At 33.4% G+C, this 18374-nt stretch overlaps 1 protein-coding gene across 2 annotated transcripts; it reads right to left on the minus strand.

Annotated features, from left to right (window-relative positions):
* Positions 1-129: 129 nt before the first annotated feature.
* On the minus strand, positions 130-7512 carry LOC18053671 (MLO-like protein 11). Of its 2 annotated transcripts, XM_006451846.2 has the most exons (15): positions 7329-7512; positions 6479-6536; positions 6142-6374; positions 5761-5877; positions 5403-5463; positions 4550-4644; positions 3926-4000; positions 3254-3339; positions 2912-2961; positions 2641-2681; positions 2224-2394; positions 2067-2102; positions 1651-1718; positions 1509-1569; positions 130-989 (listed from the first exon to the last, which is right to left on the minus strand). In XM_006451846.2, the coding sequence occupies exons 1-15, from the start codon at positions 7473-7475 to the stop codon at positions 582-584; spliced, it is 1707 nt and encodes a 568-aa protein (XP_006451909.1). In that variant the 5' UTR covers positions 7476-7512; the 3' UTR covers positions 130-581. The 2 variants fall into 2 exon arrangements, with proteins under 2 accessions (XP_006451909.1, XP_024033418.1); XM_024177650.1 differs by lacking the exon at positions 7329-7512 and having other exon boundaries at positions 6142-6262.
* Positions 7513-18374: the final 10862 nt, after the last annotated feature.

The raw sequence follows: 18374 nt of genomic DNA on the forward strand, positions 1-18374 counted from the left end.
CTGCTGTTAGTGGATCCCATGATTAAGAGTAAGCCAGTCTAGCAATAACTGGGCATAGTAATTGTAGTAAACAAGTTAAAAATTAATAAACTCATTCCTTTGTTAGAGGTTGAGATTCTACAATTGGTATCATCATATAATGGTTCACTACTAAAATCATTATAACATCTCATTCAGTATCTAGAAAAACAGGTAAGAGAGCATAAGAGTCGTCAGCGTAGAGGATGCTCAATGTAAGTGAAATATATAAAGAAACTATCAGTTAAACAAAAATACAGCAAAGATAATATGATGGCTAAGTAAGAATCTACTAATTTGTTGGCTTGTATCATTCACACTATACGTTACAGTTCAGTTTTTGCTAGATTCTACCACAACAAAGCTCATACATTAATCTCGATGTACTTGAGTTTCTAACTAACATCCTGTGAGTATTCTGTGAACCTCTATCTTCCGTAGACTTTGGAAAGAGAGCAATACTTTTCTCTTTTTTTTTTCCGTTAAACTGCTTGAAGGAAGCAAAGTCAACCCCCAAATACATTGATAATATTCATTTTCTACACAATTTTGTTGATATTGCATCATTCCCTTCTAGCTGGCATGGAAGATGATCTTAAAATGCCTTCTGTATGATAATTCAATGAAGTAGTTGATACAGAAACAGAAGCAGAGGGTCGGAGGAGAGGTGTACCAACACGACTTGAAGTCTCGTTAGGAACTGAGGCAGGAGAGTTAGAGATGTTGCGTGGCTGTAATTCAACTTCAGCACCAGTGCTATTGCCAGCACCAATAGCAGTTTCAGGAATATCAATCAATTGATGATCATATTCCTCAAGTGATGCTACAGTGCTTGCATCTGTGACTGTGTGTATGGTTGAATCATCAGTAAAATGTCCAAGCCTTCTCTTCCTTCTAGCAGCTTTCCCCCATCCATGGATGGTCTCCCTAATCCGACGTGGAATTAGTGCTGCCTTATAGTTTGTTCCCATCTGAAAGAGCATGGTGAACATAATTGGATGCAGTTGGAACTTGGGAATCACTCATAGTATTATTATGAATCCTAAGTTTTAGAATCTAAGTTATAGTCAACGTATCTATCTATGCAGTAATTTACACTATCTAGTACATATACATAATGAAACATCCAGACATCCCATGCAAATTTCCATAATCATTCTAAGGCCCTGCATCATGTTCTCTGTTTAACTAACAAAGAAAGGATTAAAAAACCAAGCCTTCTTGGAGTCAATACATACCACTACAAACATGTTACATGAAATAACTTCGCCTAACAGTTACTACGAATTTGCAACCAATTACAAATTCCTAAGCTAGAACCGAGAGCACTTTTTTTGCACATAATTTGACACTAGTGGTACACCAATGGATGGACATACTTTCAATGGTATATTTATGACTGATGTACATGATAATCTCTTGCTTAGTAAGTTTAACTTTAGTACCTTAATTAGCAAGCAGGAGAATTATCAGAGAATTATTGTTAATACCTGAGTAACCAATGCATAGAGAGGCAGGGTGCTGTAGCTGCAGAGGAATTGTCCAGCAAACCTACAAAATATGGTAAGAACTAAGAACCATAACTATTGATATATCTATAACAAATTAGAGCTGACTGGACTGAAACCGTACCCCAGAATAAGTCGTAAGTACACCAACAAATGATTATGAATGAAGCATGAATTATATCCAAACTGCCACTGTTCAAGTAACAAATAAAAAGATAAACAAGTTAAAATGCACATGTCCCATGTGCTTGCAATAATTTTGTTTCAAGAGAGGGTGCTGTATTTCCAGCTTGATAATCTCATCTTGTCTATTTTCTTCAGAAATATATTGTGATAATATTGTCTATACTACCATAATTTGACAATTTAAAGCAACCGAAAGAACAAAAATCAAGGGACAATCTATGAAAACAGTTAATTTTCTTCCAACAGATCTTGTAAAATACTTTTTAAAGACAATGTGAGTTTTAAGAATGTTGAGAATGTAAGGTCATCTCCAGCAGAAAAGGAGTACAAATTAAGTCATAGAAGAGGAAGTACCCAGAACCAAAAGAATGAAGCCAGTTCAAATGCATTCTGCCAAGAGAAAAAAGGAAAGAGAGAAACATGTAAGTTTCACCATGCTCACATAAAAAATAACATTTAAAAAAAATTGTAGGTAAAACTTTTAGTGACCATCATAAAATAAATTAACAACCTGGAACAGAATAAAGTGAATCAAGGATAACATTAGTTCAGGCTTATTAAACCAGAAAAGCTCATCTCGTGGTTTCAGCTTTGCCCCAGCAAAGTATCCAGTTATGCCGGCATTCTCCAAAGCCAATGTTGCAATCACATGTTGTAGCTTTGAGCCCACTAAAAGAACAAGCTGCATAAATAGCAAGAAATCAGAATTGTCAAACATCATAAGGCCATCTAAAATTTACCAACAAAGTGAATGTCTTTTAGAGTCACCCTAGCAACAGGCTTGCTGAATAGAGAAACATAAAACATTACTTGTTCCATATTAGGGCTGTATTAATACTGGAAAGCAAATAGGTGACTACTAAAACTAAAAGTTAAAAAAGAAAAACAAACAAATTGATAAATAAATAAATAAATAGAAGATACTTACAGTGACAGGAATAATGGCAATCCAGAAATAGAGATTAGATCCTGTAGCACAGTTTAGGGAAAAAAAAATGACCACAAGTTTGTTTGGGAACACAAATAATCTGATATAGTCAGCAAGATGGAAACTGCAATTTCTATATCTATATATTTTTGCAACTAGCGAGCATGAAGAAAACCAGACGACAAGAAAAGATGATTTTTATGTTCTTATGAATGTCGTTTAGGTGGAAAGCTGAAAGCATCAGAATCATCTTTATGAATGCATGACGTACCTTTCACATTAAACAGCATGAAAGCAACAACAAATCCCCACAGCGGGCCACTGCAAGACATTAAACAAATGGGTGTTAGCATAGGCCATTTTGTGAAAGACACTTGATCAATCAGTAGTAAGAGTGAACATAAGAGGGAGGGGGAAGAATCAGCTTAAGAGTGCCCGAATCCTCCACATTGTTCATACATGTCTACACTTAAAGCAAGTTTATTATAGATTCTAAATCAAACAACAGAAGTGAGAAAGTGACCACATAAAAATGCAGATATATAATCAAAATTTTGGTGATAACTCAAAATGTAAAAAATAATCAGAAAAGGTTGAAGTTTATGCTCCTCACCTGACACCAACTATCCTTTGAAATTCTTCTTCCATAGACCGAATCATGTAACTGTGAAAATCATATTTTGGAGAAAGATTGTGGTTCTGTGATTTAAAAAAAAAAAAAAAGTAAATTACATAAAGCAGTACCAATACTAGGCATTAAATTTAGTACAGGTTCCATAATATGCCTTCTGCTTCATTTGATTCTTTATGGAGGAAAAAAAATGGAAAATTGAAGTGAAAGTTTGATTCTTTTGCTGATTCTCACGATTTTAAGAATAATCCCAACATCATCTATTTTTGCATACATTATCTTTTCTACAACTTTAAAAAACATACCCTCAACAGCGCTTGCCAGTTGGCTCTAGTGGAAAAATCCTTTTAGATTATACAAGATGTCTAGCGTTCATTCTTGCCATAGTTGATATAACACTGTTTTTATTCAACTCACATTTGAGTTTTACACATGTTTCTATTGTTATCTTTTCTGAACTTTCACACACTGCAGGTTATCTTTACTAAAGTTTCATATGCTGAAGGTTCAGAGACTGCCATACTCTCATGTAGGTGTAGATTATTGACGATACACTCAAGGAATATCCTCATGTACAACAGATCCATGATTATCACAAAATCATGTTAATAATTGTAAAGGCATATCATTTAAACAAACAGGAAAACTGCATACCATGATGAACCCCTTTCGAAGTGTAAGATAGTCAGCACGAACCACTGAGCGCCCAAATTGGCGGAAGAAGCAGGTCTACAAGTTGATAAAACCAGTAACCTCAATCAAAAGAGGTATGATCATAGCTATCAGAAAAACAGATATGCTCTTCTGGTTACATAGGGGAAAAGAAAAGCATATAAGTACATTATACTTCTTCCAGCCACTTAAACACGAGGTTTGAATTCTGAAGGTGATTAATGATTACTGTGTAACTAATCTGATAGTTAATTATTTCTTTGCTTCCCAAAGGTTGTTTCCTTAATACTCCTAGCATTGACCTGGCGGAAGATTTCATTTCTTCACAAACAACTTTATGTGCAGTAGAGTTGGCTTAACCAAATTCTCACCCAGTGGGGGCAAAACAAAAGAAGAAAAAAGCAGTCAAATTTTACTTCTATCCACTGGCACTCCACTTAACTTTCTGAGAATCTCCTTCCAGTCAATGGAATCATGAGGGAGAGCAATTACATTACAATGAATATTAAGGGCACTACCCTACTTAGTTTCCAGGGTAATGTAAAGTACGCAAAGAGATAAAATGGATCAATTTAAACGACGAGAGAACAGAAAGTCTTAACATACCACCCAGATAAGTAACTTATTCCTGGACAAAGGATTAGATGTATGGTATCTGACAAAGGTTGTTTGCCTTCGGATTGTCAACTCTCTTGTGATTTCTGTTCCAGAAAAAATTCAGCTACTCATTTGAGATAAAAAACAAAATTAAAAATAAAATCAATTGATCTGAAATCAACTTTGGCTTTAAGGAACCAATAAAGCCAGAATGTTAATTTATCTTAACAGTTTTTTATAACATCATAAATAGAAGCAGTTAGTTGCAGTAAGAAGTACACACCATTTAGTAGTGCAATCTACAAATCCTCATTCATAAGAAATGATGCAGTATATATCTGATTATCTGAAACATAAAAAAAGGGACTGAAGAATACACTGTGTAGACATAAAACCTGGGCCTACGGATTTTAATAATGATCTCTCATATCACTGCTTACCTGACTCCAACTTAGTCTGCCTAGCTTTATCTTTTCCATTTTTCTTTCTTCCCTCCCACCCTTGTTCTTTTCATCTCCCAACTCAGTCTTCTTTTTTTAGATAAGTAAACTACTCATTATGTTATCTGAATCAAATTTCATCGTACAAAATCATGTAATAAGTGCTAATACCTCAACCATCTCTTTCTCTTCACAATTTTGCTCAACTTCCTAAAACCCTTATGTTTGGAACAAGTTTGTCTATAAAGATTCTAGTTTCCCACATAACTAAGGTGAATTAATAAATTGGACTGTTGTTTTTCTTCAGTCTTTATTGAAGGTGCACTGTATCAGTCATAAATCATAAGCCTTAAATCAGCAGAAAGGAACTGTTTGACTCTTACATAAACCTACCACCACAGCTTAATTGTTTACAAGCTCACCAGTCAGAGAATCATGCCGGTCCATATGAGCCTCTTCCTCCCATACTCTCCAACTATGAATCTGCTCAAATGACACAGCATTTACAATTAGCAGGAAAGAGATAGAGAGAAGAATTTGCAAAAAGTATGGCTTTTTATTCTATGACTTCATGCTAAGAACCATTCTTAACCACACAACATGGAAGTCACAAATACATTTGTTAAATTTTATCTTTCCGAGGGCAATCTCAAATTTTAGCAGAAAATGCTGGAAACGGTGCCCAACAACGCATCTGATTCATAGCAGCCAAAATGTCAAATAAAGGACCTAAACTTCTCAGCAACATTCTCTGATTTCAAAAGAATATGAATATCTAACCTTCACAATTGCCAGCAACATAGTTAAGCAGCTGTATGATATATGAGTGACTGCCATGACAAAAATGAAGCGATGCAACTGCTCAAGACCCTCATATGAAACAAATGGCTCATAACCCTGCATAGAGAAGGAGGAAGAATTCTTTTTAGCCAAGATAATTCCAAAAGCGCAGAGAAAGAACACGTAAACATATAAACAAATTATATAAACTGCATAAAGCATAATGCATTGCACAACTTTATCATCATTTTCACTACCAACAGGGCTGGTAAGGCTACCAATATATTTTCTTGCAATTTCCTTTCGCAAAGACAATAACCGATTAAAACAGAAAACTGAAGCTAAATTTTACTATTCCAATTTACATGATAGGTTACGCACCTCTTTGCAGGTATTTTTATTCAACTCATTCAGCACTCTCCTATAGCGATGAGGAAAAAGTAAACCCATCAATTTACGGCCCTCGGAAGAGTTATTTTCCATTTCTTCATCAATCTCAGATCTGGTGCAAGGAGCAAAAGTACTATCATAAAACTTTGATGGAATGCAAATATTGGATATAGAGCTCGAAGTAGCCGTTAAAAAAAGTGAAATGAATCCAAGCAGCATCATCTCTGAAGAAAGAAGTTGAAAAGAAGAAAGCTTAAGTATAACATATGAGTCAAAAGAATATTTGACATATGTCAAGAAGATGCGAAAACTAGTTAATGCAGTACACCTTCTTTCATCTTCTCCACGGCTGCAAGCAAAGGTTTTCGATTAGTTTTCCGCAACCACTACAACAAATGAAATTGATTCACGTAAGAATGGCAGAAAATACATCTATTTAGTATTATTGCCAATATTGTAGTTGAACAAATCAAAACAAATTTGAGCTGTGACATGACAGAAAATTCTCCAATGCAATCCTTAACCAGAAGAATCAACATGCAACTGGAAACAACAAAAAGAGTCTTTGTCTATGACCAGAGCTATAACAAACTCGAAAAAAATTACCAATAGCCATTCCAATCCAAGTGGCGCAAGGCTATAAAACAGTATTGTGTTTTAATTAAACAGCCAAAATGATACCATTGAGCAACAAATACATCATACCATAATCAGCATACAGAAAATTCTACGACTGTGGTTCATATCTGTTTTGAGAATAGTCAACATCATTTGCACACTCTTCAAGCCTATATATGATGAAGCATACCATGAAAGAAAGAAACCCATTTGATATCAAATTCTTAGCAATGACAATCAGGACAACAAAGCACAAAGAAAACATAAAACGGAACTAAAAGTTGCAGCCGAATACTACTTCGGGTACTCAGGCTAGTAAAACTAAATGTAAAGCCAAAAAGTAAAATCCATAATATCAATTTAAAAAACAATTCAACTTTATATGAAGACGGTGAATCGAGACTTCAAGTTCACTCCAATCCTAAACAGTCTGAGTAAACCACAAAACAAAGCAAACCCACTTCACAATTCTATTAATAAGCAATATCTACAACAAAAAATACATAACCGTAAAGCATAAAGTCAATATAAGCAATATATTATTAAACGCTGCTGCTTACATTGCTTAGGTGGTGAATTGAGCGTTCTACAATCAGAGAAACAACCACAAATACTGTCAACACTGTAGCAACTGACCATGTCGGCGTCAAAGCCAACGAACGCATTTCTTTACCATTCTCTCGCATTTCTTTTGAATCCTCTGCCATTATTATTCTAAACTCCCCCACCCCTCCCTCTTCAAATCTGACCCCAGAAAAGGAAAATTTTATATATGTATCTTTTTAGTAGATTTAAAAAAAAAAAAAAAACACACATTCATTCAAATTACTCCAAAAAGCAAAAAGTAATGAATGGTCTGATGAAAAATCCGATTTCTTTTTTTTTAGAGGAAAAAGACAAAAATTTCCCTCTGAAGATGGAGAGACTGTAATCTTATTTTTTAACAGAATGCTGGCCCCCGAAAGAAGCTGAGAACGTATTGACTGGGAAGCAAGCAGCAAAAACGCGCAAAAACGATGACGTTTACCACAGGGTAATGAACTAAACTAAATTAGCTAACCAACTTCGATCTCGGTACTAATAATAAATAACAAAACGCGTTGTTTAACTCGAAAACATTTATAACCCAACACCTACTACTACATTCATGTATTCATTCGTTCATTCGTCATTCAAAATCCAGTCTTCGGTCTCTGAATAAGACAGAAAGTTGATTCCAAGATTCAAAAACCAAAAATGTACAATTGTTCAAACTACAAACTGTACCAACTACCGAGTTCTCCCAAAAAAAAAATATTTTTTTGGAAAGTATAATAGAAAATATAGTATAAAAACAAAAGCGTCAAAGGAATTTTAAAACTTCTTAGATTTTTTCCCTTTTTCTTTTTTTCAATATGAAACGGCGAAAAGAACGATGAGCCCTCACCAGAAACGACCTGGGGACTTTTAACTTTTCTTTTTCTTTTTCTTTTTTGAAATGTTTTTTTTTTTATATAATTTTTGAATACTCCGTGTTTGCAGTACTGCAGTTTGCAGAGAGATCTGTGCAGTGCAGTTTTTAAACAACATTAATGGAAGTTCGTTTTAATTTGGCGGGATACGATGTCGTTTAGGGTGAATGGGTCTTTTTATATTATTTTATTTTTCATTTGGAAACTGATTTTTAAAAAAATAAAAAAATCACCGCTTTTCTTGGTTAACCTGGAACGTGCTGCATGCAGCAGCACACTCACCAGAAGAAGAATCTCACTAGATACAAAGAACAGGTCCTTAATTAAAATAATAATAATAAATAATTCATTATTTTTTAAGAACATAAATTTCAATTCCTAATCTTCACCAATAACCTTTTAGTTGAATTTTTTTGTAAACGTGACAGTTTATTTATTTGTTATTAATTTCAGACTTTAAGATTTATGAATAATATTTTAATTTTTATACGTATTAGTCTCTATTTAATGTTATTAAAATAGGTTAGAAATTATTGTTAGTGTGGATTAGAATTAGCGATGTGTTAGGTGGGTTCTCAACAGAGGCGTAAAGTAAAAAAAAAACATAGTAAATATTATTAATTAAAACGATATATTACTTTGATTATTTATTTATCACAGAGAATAAATATAATAAGAAAACAATTAACGGGTTGTTGAACATTGAGAATTGATTTGACTTATATTCGTTAGACGTTTTAATAAGTATCACGAGTTGTGCAAATCATTACATGTGCTATGTGTTTTTTTTTTGGGTAATGAATTGTATTATGCAATTAAGATTTCACATATATGTAGGTCACCACTCATCACTCACGAATTTAAACATTTGATGGTTTTAAGTATAGACCAATATTTTAAAAAATATTTTTTTTTATATTTTTTTAATAATACTTTAATTAATAAATTTTTTTAAGTTAAATATTGTAAGAAAATATGTTTTTAGACATTACAATCATTAATAATTATCTTGTAATTAAATTTTATTTTTTACACAAATTGTATAATTGATAACCTTAGTTTAAAGAGTTATAAATAATAATATTGTTTGTCGACTAATTCATTCATTACTAATTTTTTTAAAGAAATAAATTAAATTACGTACACTTTCAATTTTCAAAAATAATTTTTTATTTAATGTTAGAATTTTTTTTACTTTTATTATTATTCTTTTTAATTTCTCTTAAAAAAAACCTTATACTCTCATAAAATCAATGGACAAAATATAAACAATGATTAAAATAATATAGAGCATTGATATTCGAACACCATGAACACTTAAAAAAAAAAGTAAGATTACTGATCATGCTACAGTATCATCGTAGCACAAAAGACAACAGCATTATCATGCTATAATGATATCGTTTTTGTACTGATGATTTCTTCTTGGCGTTCAAATATTATTTTTCAAAAATTTATTGCTCTCTTTTCTACCAAGAAAATTATTGCATTCAATTAAATCATTTTTTTAAAATAAAAAAAAAGTTTCTCGAAATACAAAGTACATAGTCCCATTGTTATATTCGTCATCTCAATTTTTTCACTACTACCATTTCTTCTTAATTATTTATTTTTATAATAATTATGTAGAAGTAAAAGATACATTCTTGACTCCTTATTTTTTAAATTTTTTAAAATTTTCTTAATTACTGTTGAAATTCAAGTTGTAATTAAAGTAAAATAAAATTTAAGTGTTGAAGCTGCTAATGTAAAGTGGCCGCAAGAAAAAAATTTTCTAAGATCTCAAATACTCTAAAGTGTTCCTGTCATTTATAGGGGAGTGAAGAATATTTTTTAAAAGTAAAATAAAGAGTGTAGATGTTTTTTTTTTTTGTAAGTTTAGAACTATTAAGAGTATTTTGAAGGGGTACATCACAAACAAACCTCTTATTCAACACAAAGACAAAAAACAATAACTCATTGGGGCTTAATTAACATTTTAATTAGGTTTCAAATAAAATTTTACAGGAATTAAGAACAAATTCATTTCCAACAGCCGGCAATGTAGGTCATTACAGTACGTTCCACGGTTCCACCAGTTAGGCTTTTGAATTGACAAAATATCCTTTTGAATTGACAAAATAATAGAGAAAACGATGGCCGCTACCATATTATCCAAATCTTCTTTCTAATTCCTATACATCTATCAAGGAGAGATTAGCGTTCTACGTACACGTCACTTTCAAAGCGCTCCAATCAAATAAAGGCAAAATTAAACAAAGCACTTAAACACTACTTTTGATCAGAAAGCACTTAAACACTACTTTTGATCAGAAAGCACTTCAAAAGTACTACTGGGTTTCACACACATATGCTTATTAATTAATTGGGAGCCTCTAAGTTACAATAATTGTAACGTACATCCTTCATGTGAACCACACAAATTGTGGGAATCTTCTTTCTAATTCCTGTACATCTATCAAGGAGAGATTAGCGTTCTACGTATACGTCACTTTCAAAGCGCTTCAATCAAATAAAGGCAAAATTAAAGAAAGCACTTAAACACTACTTTTGTTCAGAAAGCACTACTGGGTTTCACACGCATCTGCTTATTAATTAATTGGGAGCCTCTAAGTTACAATAATTGTAACATACATCCCTCATGTGAACCACACAAATTGTGGGAATCTTCTTTCTAATTCCTGTACATCTATCAAGGAGATATTAGCGTTTTACGTACACGTCACTTTCAAAGCACTCCAATCAAATAAAGGCAAAATTAAAGAAAGCACTTAAACAATATTTTATCATAAAGCACTACTGAGTTTTACATGCATCTGCTTATTAATTAATTGGGAGCCTCTAAGTTACAATAATTATAACATACATCCCTCATGTAAACCACACAAATTGTGGGTCCCACAATTTGTGTGGTTCACATGAGAGATGCAATTCGGTTTCAATATTCATCACTATGGAATATTAATAGGATTAATATGAAACTGTTTTTTCTAAAGAGGGTTGTGATTAAGTTATATTATTTGTAGCTTATATTAATTTAAAATTATTTTTTTAAATTCTTGTTATGGGTCTGTTATTGCCTATCTCATGAAAAATTATTTTTGGGTGAAGGTGCAGAGCAGTTGTTGTTTATATTTTGATGATTTTTATTTGGTATTATTTGTTGATTGTGTTCGATTATGAAGAGCTGTTTGTTTGACAGTCATATAATTTCGAGAAGGGACACGAGTGGCCAAAATTAGACGACCAGCCATCGTTGTCTTAAGTTAATTTTGAATTGACAAAATTTCCTTTTGAATTGACAAAATAATAGAGAAAACGATGGCCGCTACCATATTATCCAAATCTTCTTTTTAATTCATGTACATTTATTAAGGAGAGATTAGCGTTCTACGTACACGTCACTTTCAAAGCGCTCCAATCAAATAAATGCAAAATTAATGAAAGCACTTAAACACTACTTTTGATCACAAAGCACTACTGGGTTTTACATGCATCTGCTTATTAATTAATTGGGAGCCTATAAGTTACAATAATTGTAACATACATCCCTCATGTGAACTAACTATGGCCGCACGGCACGGCCCACTAACTGTCGGCCCATAAGGGCTCGTGGGCCGGCACGGCACGACCCACCAAATTGGTGGGTCGTGCCGTGCCGTGCCTACCTTTTTTTCAGTTGAGCCCAGCACGGGCTCGTGCCGTGCTCGTGCCGTGCCGTGGGCCGTGCCCAAAAAAAGCCCACCAACTTTTTTTTTTAACGTACTTAAAAAAGTTTACGTGTCTGGCGTGCTTTATTCAAGCCCACGTGTCTAACGTGCTTTATTCAAGCCCATGTGCCTAACGTGCTTTTTTGAGCCCACCAACATAATAATAATAATATTCATAATCATAATCATATTAATTTTTATTAAGAGAGCAATTTAACATTTTATTATTAGTTTATCACAATTTCACAACTATATATTTTATTTCACAATAAATCAATCATAATTCATAACATAACAATACATAAATTTAATCCCATAGATCATAATAATTAATTAAAATTAAAAAAACAATCATCGAATAATCATTACAATAAGTCATAACTATGAAATATTAACATAACAAATCATAGGTCACAACTTACAAATTACAACTACGAAACACGAACTACGACCAATTGACGAATAACAAGCACGAAAAAATTATAAACATAAATAAATAATTAAATAAATATCATAAATAAAATAAAATATCATAAATAACATTATTTATTTAATAAATATCATAAATAAAATTATGATATTTATAATTTTATTTATTAAAATCATGATATTTACTTATTCATTTAATAAATTATAAACATAAAAATTAGAATATTTATTTAAACTAAGATTTAATGATTTAAATTAATTTTTAAAAGTCTATGCTAAAAAATATATTAAAACATTTAATTTCAAGATATTTTACTTTAATTTCATAACATTTTATATTTACTTTTTGTTAAAAAAATTTACTTAGATATATTTTAGCCCACGTGCTATTGATGGCCCACGGGCCGCGTACTAGCCCACCAATGAACCGTGCTTATTACGTGCTTTTTCGCGTGCCGTGCTTTAAGGCCCGCGTGCCTAAAATTCAAGGCACGGCACGGCCCACGTGCGTGTCGTGCCGTGCCTCGTGCCTCACCGAAACGTGCTCGTGCCGTGCCGTGCCGTGCCACGTGCCGCCCGGCCCATTGGCCATCTTTAATGTGAACCACACAAATTGTGGGAATATTCTTTCTAATTCATGTACATCTATCAAGGAGAGATTAGCGTTCTACGTACACGTCACTTTCAAAGCGCTCCAATCAAATAAAGGCAAAATTAAAGAAAGCACTTAAACACTACTTTTGATCAGAAAGCACTATTGGGTTTCACATGCATCTGCTTATTAATTAATTGAGAGCCTCTAAGTTACAATAATAGTAACAAACATCCCTCATGTGAACCACACAAATTGTGGGAATCTTCTTTCTAATTCTTGTACATCTATCAAGGAGAGATTAGTGTTCTACGTACACGTCACTTTCAAAGCGCTCCAATCAAATAAAGGCAAAATTACAGAAAGCACTTAAACACTACTTTTGATCAGAAAGCACTATTGGGTTTCCCATGCATCTGCTTATTAATTAATTGAGAGCCTCTAAGTTACAATAATAGTAACAAACATCCCTCATGTGAACTACACAAATTGTGGGAATCTTCTTTCTAATTCATGTACATCTATCAAGGAGAGATTAGCGTTTTACGTACACGTCACTTTCAAAGCGCTCCAATCAAATAAAGGCAAAATTAAAGAAAGCACTTAAACACTACTTTTGATCAGAAAGCACTACTGGGTTTCACATGCATCTGCTTATTAATTAATTGGGAGCCTCTAAGTTACAATAATTGTAACATACATCCCTCATGTGAACCACACAAATTGTGGGAATCTTCTTTCTAATTCTTGTACATCTATCAAGGAGAGATTAGTGTTCTACGTACACGTCACTTTCAAAGCGCTCCAATCAAATAAAGTCAAAATTAAAGAAAGCATTTAAACACTACTTTTGATCAGAAAGCACTACTGGGTTTCACATGCATCTACTTATTAATTAATTGAGAGCCTCTAAGTTATAATAATTGTAACATACATCCCTCATGTGAACTACACAAATTGTGGGAATCTTCTTTCTAATTTATAATTTTATTTATTAAAATCATGATATTTACTTATTCATTTAATAAATTATAAACATAAAAATTAGAATATTTATTTAAACTAAGATTTAATGATTTAAATGAATTTTTAAAAGTCTATGCTAAAAAATATAATAAAACATTTAATTTCAAGATATTTTACTTTAATTTCATAACATTTTATATTTACTTTTTGTTAAAAAAATTTACTTAGATATATTTTAGCCCACGTGCTATTGATGGCCCACGGGCCGTGTACTAGCCCACCAATGAACCGTGCTTATTACGTGCTTTTTCGCGTGCCGTGCTTTAAGGCCCGCGTGCCTAAAATTCAAGGCACGGCACGGCCCACGTGCGTGTCGTGCCGTGCCTCGTGCCTCACCGAAACGTGCTCGTGCCGTGCCGTGCCGTGCCACGTGCCGCCCGGCCCATTGGCCATCTTTAATGTGAACCACACAAATTGTGGGAATCTTCTTTCTAATTCATGTACATCTATCAAGGAGAGATTAGCGTTCTACGTACACGTCACTTTCAAAGCGCTCCAATCAAATAAAGGCAAAATTAAAGAAAGCACTTAAACACTACTTTTGATCACAAAGCACTACTAGGTTTCACATGCATCTGCTTATTAATTAATTGGGAGCCTCTAAGTTACAATAATTGTAAAATACATCCCTCATGTGAACCACACAAATTGTAGGAATCTTCTTTCTAATTCTTGTACATCTATCAAGGAGAGATTAGCGTTCTACGTACACGTCACTTTCAAAGCGCTCCAATCAAATAAAGGGAAAATTAAAGAAAGCACTTAAACACTACTTTTGATCAGAAAGCACTATTGGGTTTCACATGCATCTGCTTATTAATTAGTTGGGAGCCTCTAAGTTACAATAATTGTAACATACATTCCTCATGTGAACCACACAAATTATAGGAATCTTCTTTCTAATTCTTGTACATCTATCAAGGAGAGATTAGCGTTCTACGTACACGTCACTTTCAAAGCGCTCCAATCAAATAAAGGCAAAATTAAAGAAAGCACTTAAACACTACTTTTGATCAGAAAGCACTATTGGGTTTCACATGCATCTGCTTATTAATTAATTGAGAGCCTCTAAGTTACAATAATAGTAACAAACATCCCTCATGTGAACCACACAAATTGTGGGAATCTTCTTTCTAATTCTTGTACATCTATCAAGGAGAGATTAGTGTTCTACGTACACGTCACTTTCAAAGCGCTCCAATCAAATAAAGGCAAAATTAAAGAAAGCATTTAAACACTACTTTTGATCAGAAAGCACTACTGGGTTTCACATGCATCTCCTTATTAATTAATTGAGAGCCTCTAAGTTACAATAATTGTAACATACATCCCTCATGTGAACTACACAAATTGTGGGAATCTTCTTTCTAATTTATAATTTTATTTATTAAAATCATGATATTTACTTATTCATTTAATAAATTATAAACATAAAAATTAGAATATTTATTTAAACTAAGATTTAATGATTTAAATTAATTTTTAAAAGTCTATGCTAAAAAATATATTAAAACATTTAATTTCAAGATATTTTACTTTAATTTCATAACATTTTATATTTACTTTTTGTTAAAAAAATTTACTTAGATATATTTTAGCCCACGTGCTATTGATGGCCCACGGGCCGCGTACTAGCCCACCAATGAACCGTGCTTATTACGTGCTTTTTCGCGTGCCGTGCTTTAAGGCCCGCGTGCCTAAAATTCAAGGCACGGCACGGCCCACGTGCGTGTCGTGCCGTGCCTCGTGCCTCACCGAAACGTGCTCGTGCCGTGCCGTGCCGTGCCACGTGCCGCCTGTAACATACATTCCTCATGTGAACCACACAAATTATAGGAATCTTCTTTCTAATTCTTGTACATCTATCAAGGAGAGATTAGCGTTCTACGTACACGTCACTTTCAAAGCGCTCCAATCAAATAAAGGCAAAATTAAAGAAAGCACTTAAACACTACTTTTGATCAGAAAGCACTATTGGGTTTCACATGCATCTGCTTATTAATTAATTGAGAGCCTCTAAGTTACAATAATAGTAACAAACATCCCTCATGTGAACCACACAAATTGTGGGAATCTTCTTTCTAATTCTTGTACATCTATCAAGGAGAGATTAGTGTTCTACGTACACGTCACTTTCAAAGCGCTCCAATCAAATAAAGGCAAAATTAAAGAAAGCATTTAAACACTACTTTTGATCAGAAAGCACTACTGGGTTTCACATGCATCTCCTTATTAATTAATTGAGAGCCTCTAAGTTACAATAATTGTAACATACATCCCTCATGTGAACTACACAAATTGTGGGAATCTTCTTTCTAATTTATAATTTTATTTATTAAAATCATGATATTTACTTATTCATTTAATAAATTATAAACATAAAAATTAGAATATTTATTTAAACTAAGATTTAATGATTTAAATTAATTTTTAAAAGTCTATGCTAAAAAATATATTAAAACATTTAATTTCAAGATATTTTACTTTAATTTCATAACATTTTATATTTACTTTTTGTTAAAAAAATTTACTTAGATATATTTTAGCCCACGTGCTATTGATGGCCCACGGGCCGCGTACTAGCCCACTAATAAACCGTGCTTATTACGTGCTTTTTCGCGTGCCGTGCTTTAAGGCCCGCGTGCCTAAAATTCAAGGCACGGCACGGCCCACGTGCGTGTCGTGCCGTGCCTCGTGCCTCACCGAAACGTGCTCGTGCCGTGCCGTGCCGTGCCACGTGCCGCCCGGCCCATTGGCCATCTTTAATGTGAACCACACAAATTGTGGGAATATTCTTTCTAATTCATGTACATCTATCAAGGAGAGATTAGCGTTCTACGTACACGTCACTTTCAAAGCGCTCCAATCAAATAAAGGCAAAATTAAAGAAAGCACTTAAACACTACTTTTGATCAGAAAGCACTATTGGGTTTCACATGCATCTGCTTATTAATTAATTGAGAGCCTCTAAGTTACAATAATAGTAACAAACATCCCTCATGTGAACCACACAAATTGTGGGAATCTTCTTTCTAATTCTTGTACATCTATCAAGGAGAGATTAGTGTTCTACGTACACGTCACTTTCAAAGCGCTCCAATCAAATAAAGGCAAAATTAAAGAAAGCATTTAAACACTACTTTTGATCAGAAAGCACTACTGGGTTTCACATGCATCTCCTTATTAATTAATTGAGAGCCTCTAAGTTACAATAATTGTAACATACATCCCTCATGTGAACTACACAAATTGTGGGAATCTTCTTTCTAATTTATAATTTTATTTATTAAAATCATGATATTTACTTATTCATTTAATAAATTATAAACATAAAAATTAGAATATTTATTTAAACTAAGATTTAATGATTTAAATTAATTTTTAAAAGTCTATGCTAAAAAATATATTAAAACATTTAATTTCAAGATATTTTACTTTAATTTCATAACATTTTATATTTACTTTTTGTTAAAAAAATTTACTTAGATATATTTTAGCCCACGTGCTATTGATGGCCCACGGGCCGCGTACTAGCCCACTAATAAACCGTGCTTATTACGTGCTTTTTCGCGTGCCGTGCTTTAAGGCCCGCGTGCCTAAAATTCAAGGCACGGCACGGCCCACGTGCGTGTCGTGCCGTGCCTCGTGCCTCACCGAAACGTGCTCGTGCCGTGCCGTGCCGTGCCACGTGCCGCCCGGCCCATTGGCCATCTTTAATGTGAACCACACAAATTGTGGGAATCTTCTTTCTAATTCATGTACATCTATCAAGGAGAGATTAGCGTTCTACGTACACGTCACTTTCAAAGCGCTCCAATCAAATAAAGGCAAAATTAAAGAAAGCACTTAAACTCTACTTTTGATCACAAAGCACAACTAGGTTTCACATGCATCTGCTTATTAATTAATTGGGAGCCTCTAAGTTACAATAATTGTAACATACATTCCTCATGTGAACCACACAAATTATAGGAATCTTCTTTCTAATTCTTGTACATCTATCAAGGAGAGATTAGCGTTCTACGTACACGTCACTTTCAAAGCGCTCCAATCAAATAAAGGCAAAATTAAAGAAAGCACTTAAACACTACTTTTGATCAGAAAGCACTATTGGGTTTCACATGCATCTGCTTATTAATTAATTGAGAGCCTCTAAGTTACAATAATAGTAACAAACATCCCTCATGTGAACCACACAAATTGTGGGAATCTTCTTTCTAATTCTTGTACATCTATCAAGGAGAGATTAGTGTTCTACGTACACGTCACTTTCAAAGCGCTCCAATCAAATAAAGGCAAAATTAAAGAAAGCATTTAAACACTACTTTTGATCAGAAAGCACTATTGGGTTTCCCATGCATCTGCTTATTAATTAATTGAGAGCCTCTAAGTTACAAT

Source organism: Citrus clementina, unplaced genomic scaffold, assembly GCF_000493195.1.
Source record: "Citrus clementina cultivar Clemenules unplaced genomic scaffold, Citrus_clementina_v1.0 scaffold_1, whole genome shotgun sequence".
NCBI classification, from domain to species: Eukaryota; Viridiplantae; Streptophyta; class Magnoliopsida; order Sapindales; family Rutaceae; genus Citrus; species Citrus x clementina.

Coding starts and splice junctions, on each gene's coding strand:
- LOC18053671 (XM_006451846.2), bottom strand. CDS start 7,475: ATGGCAGAGGATTCAAAAGAAATGCGAGAGAATGGTAAAGAAATGCGT. Junction 4,001..4,549: donor ATAAGTTACTTATCTGGGTG/GTATGTTAAGAC, acceptor ATCAACTTGTAG/ACCTGCTTCTTCCGCCAATT. Junction 2,682..2,911: donor CATGCTGTTTAATGTGAAAG/GTACGTCATGCA, acceptor ACTGTGCTACAG/GATCTAATCTCTATTTCTGG.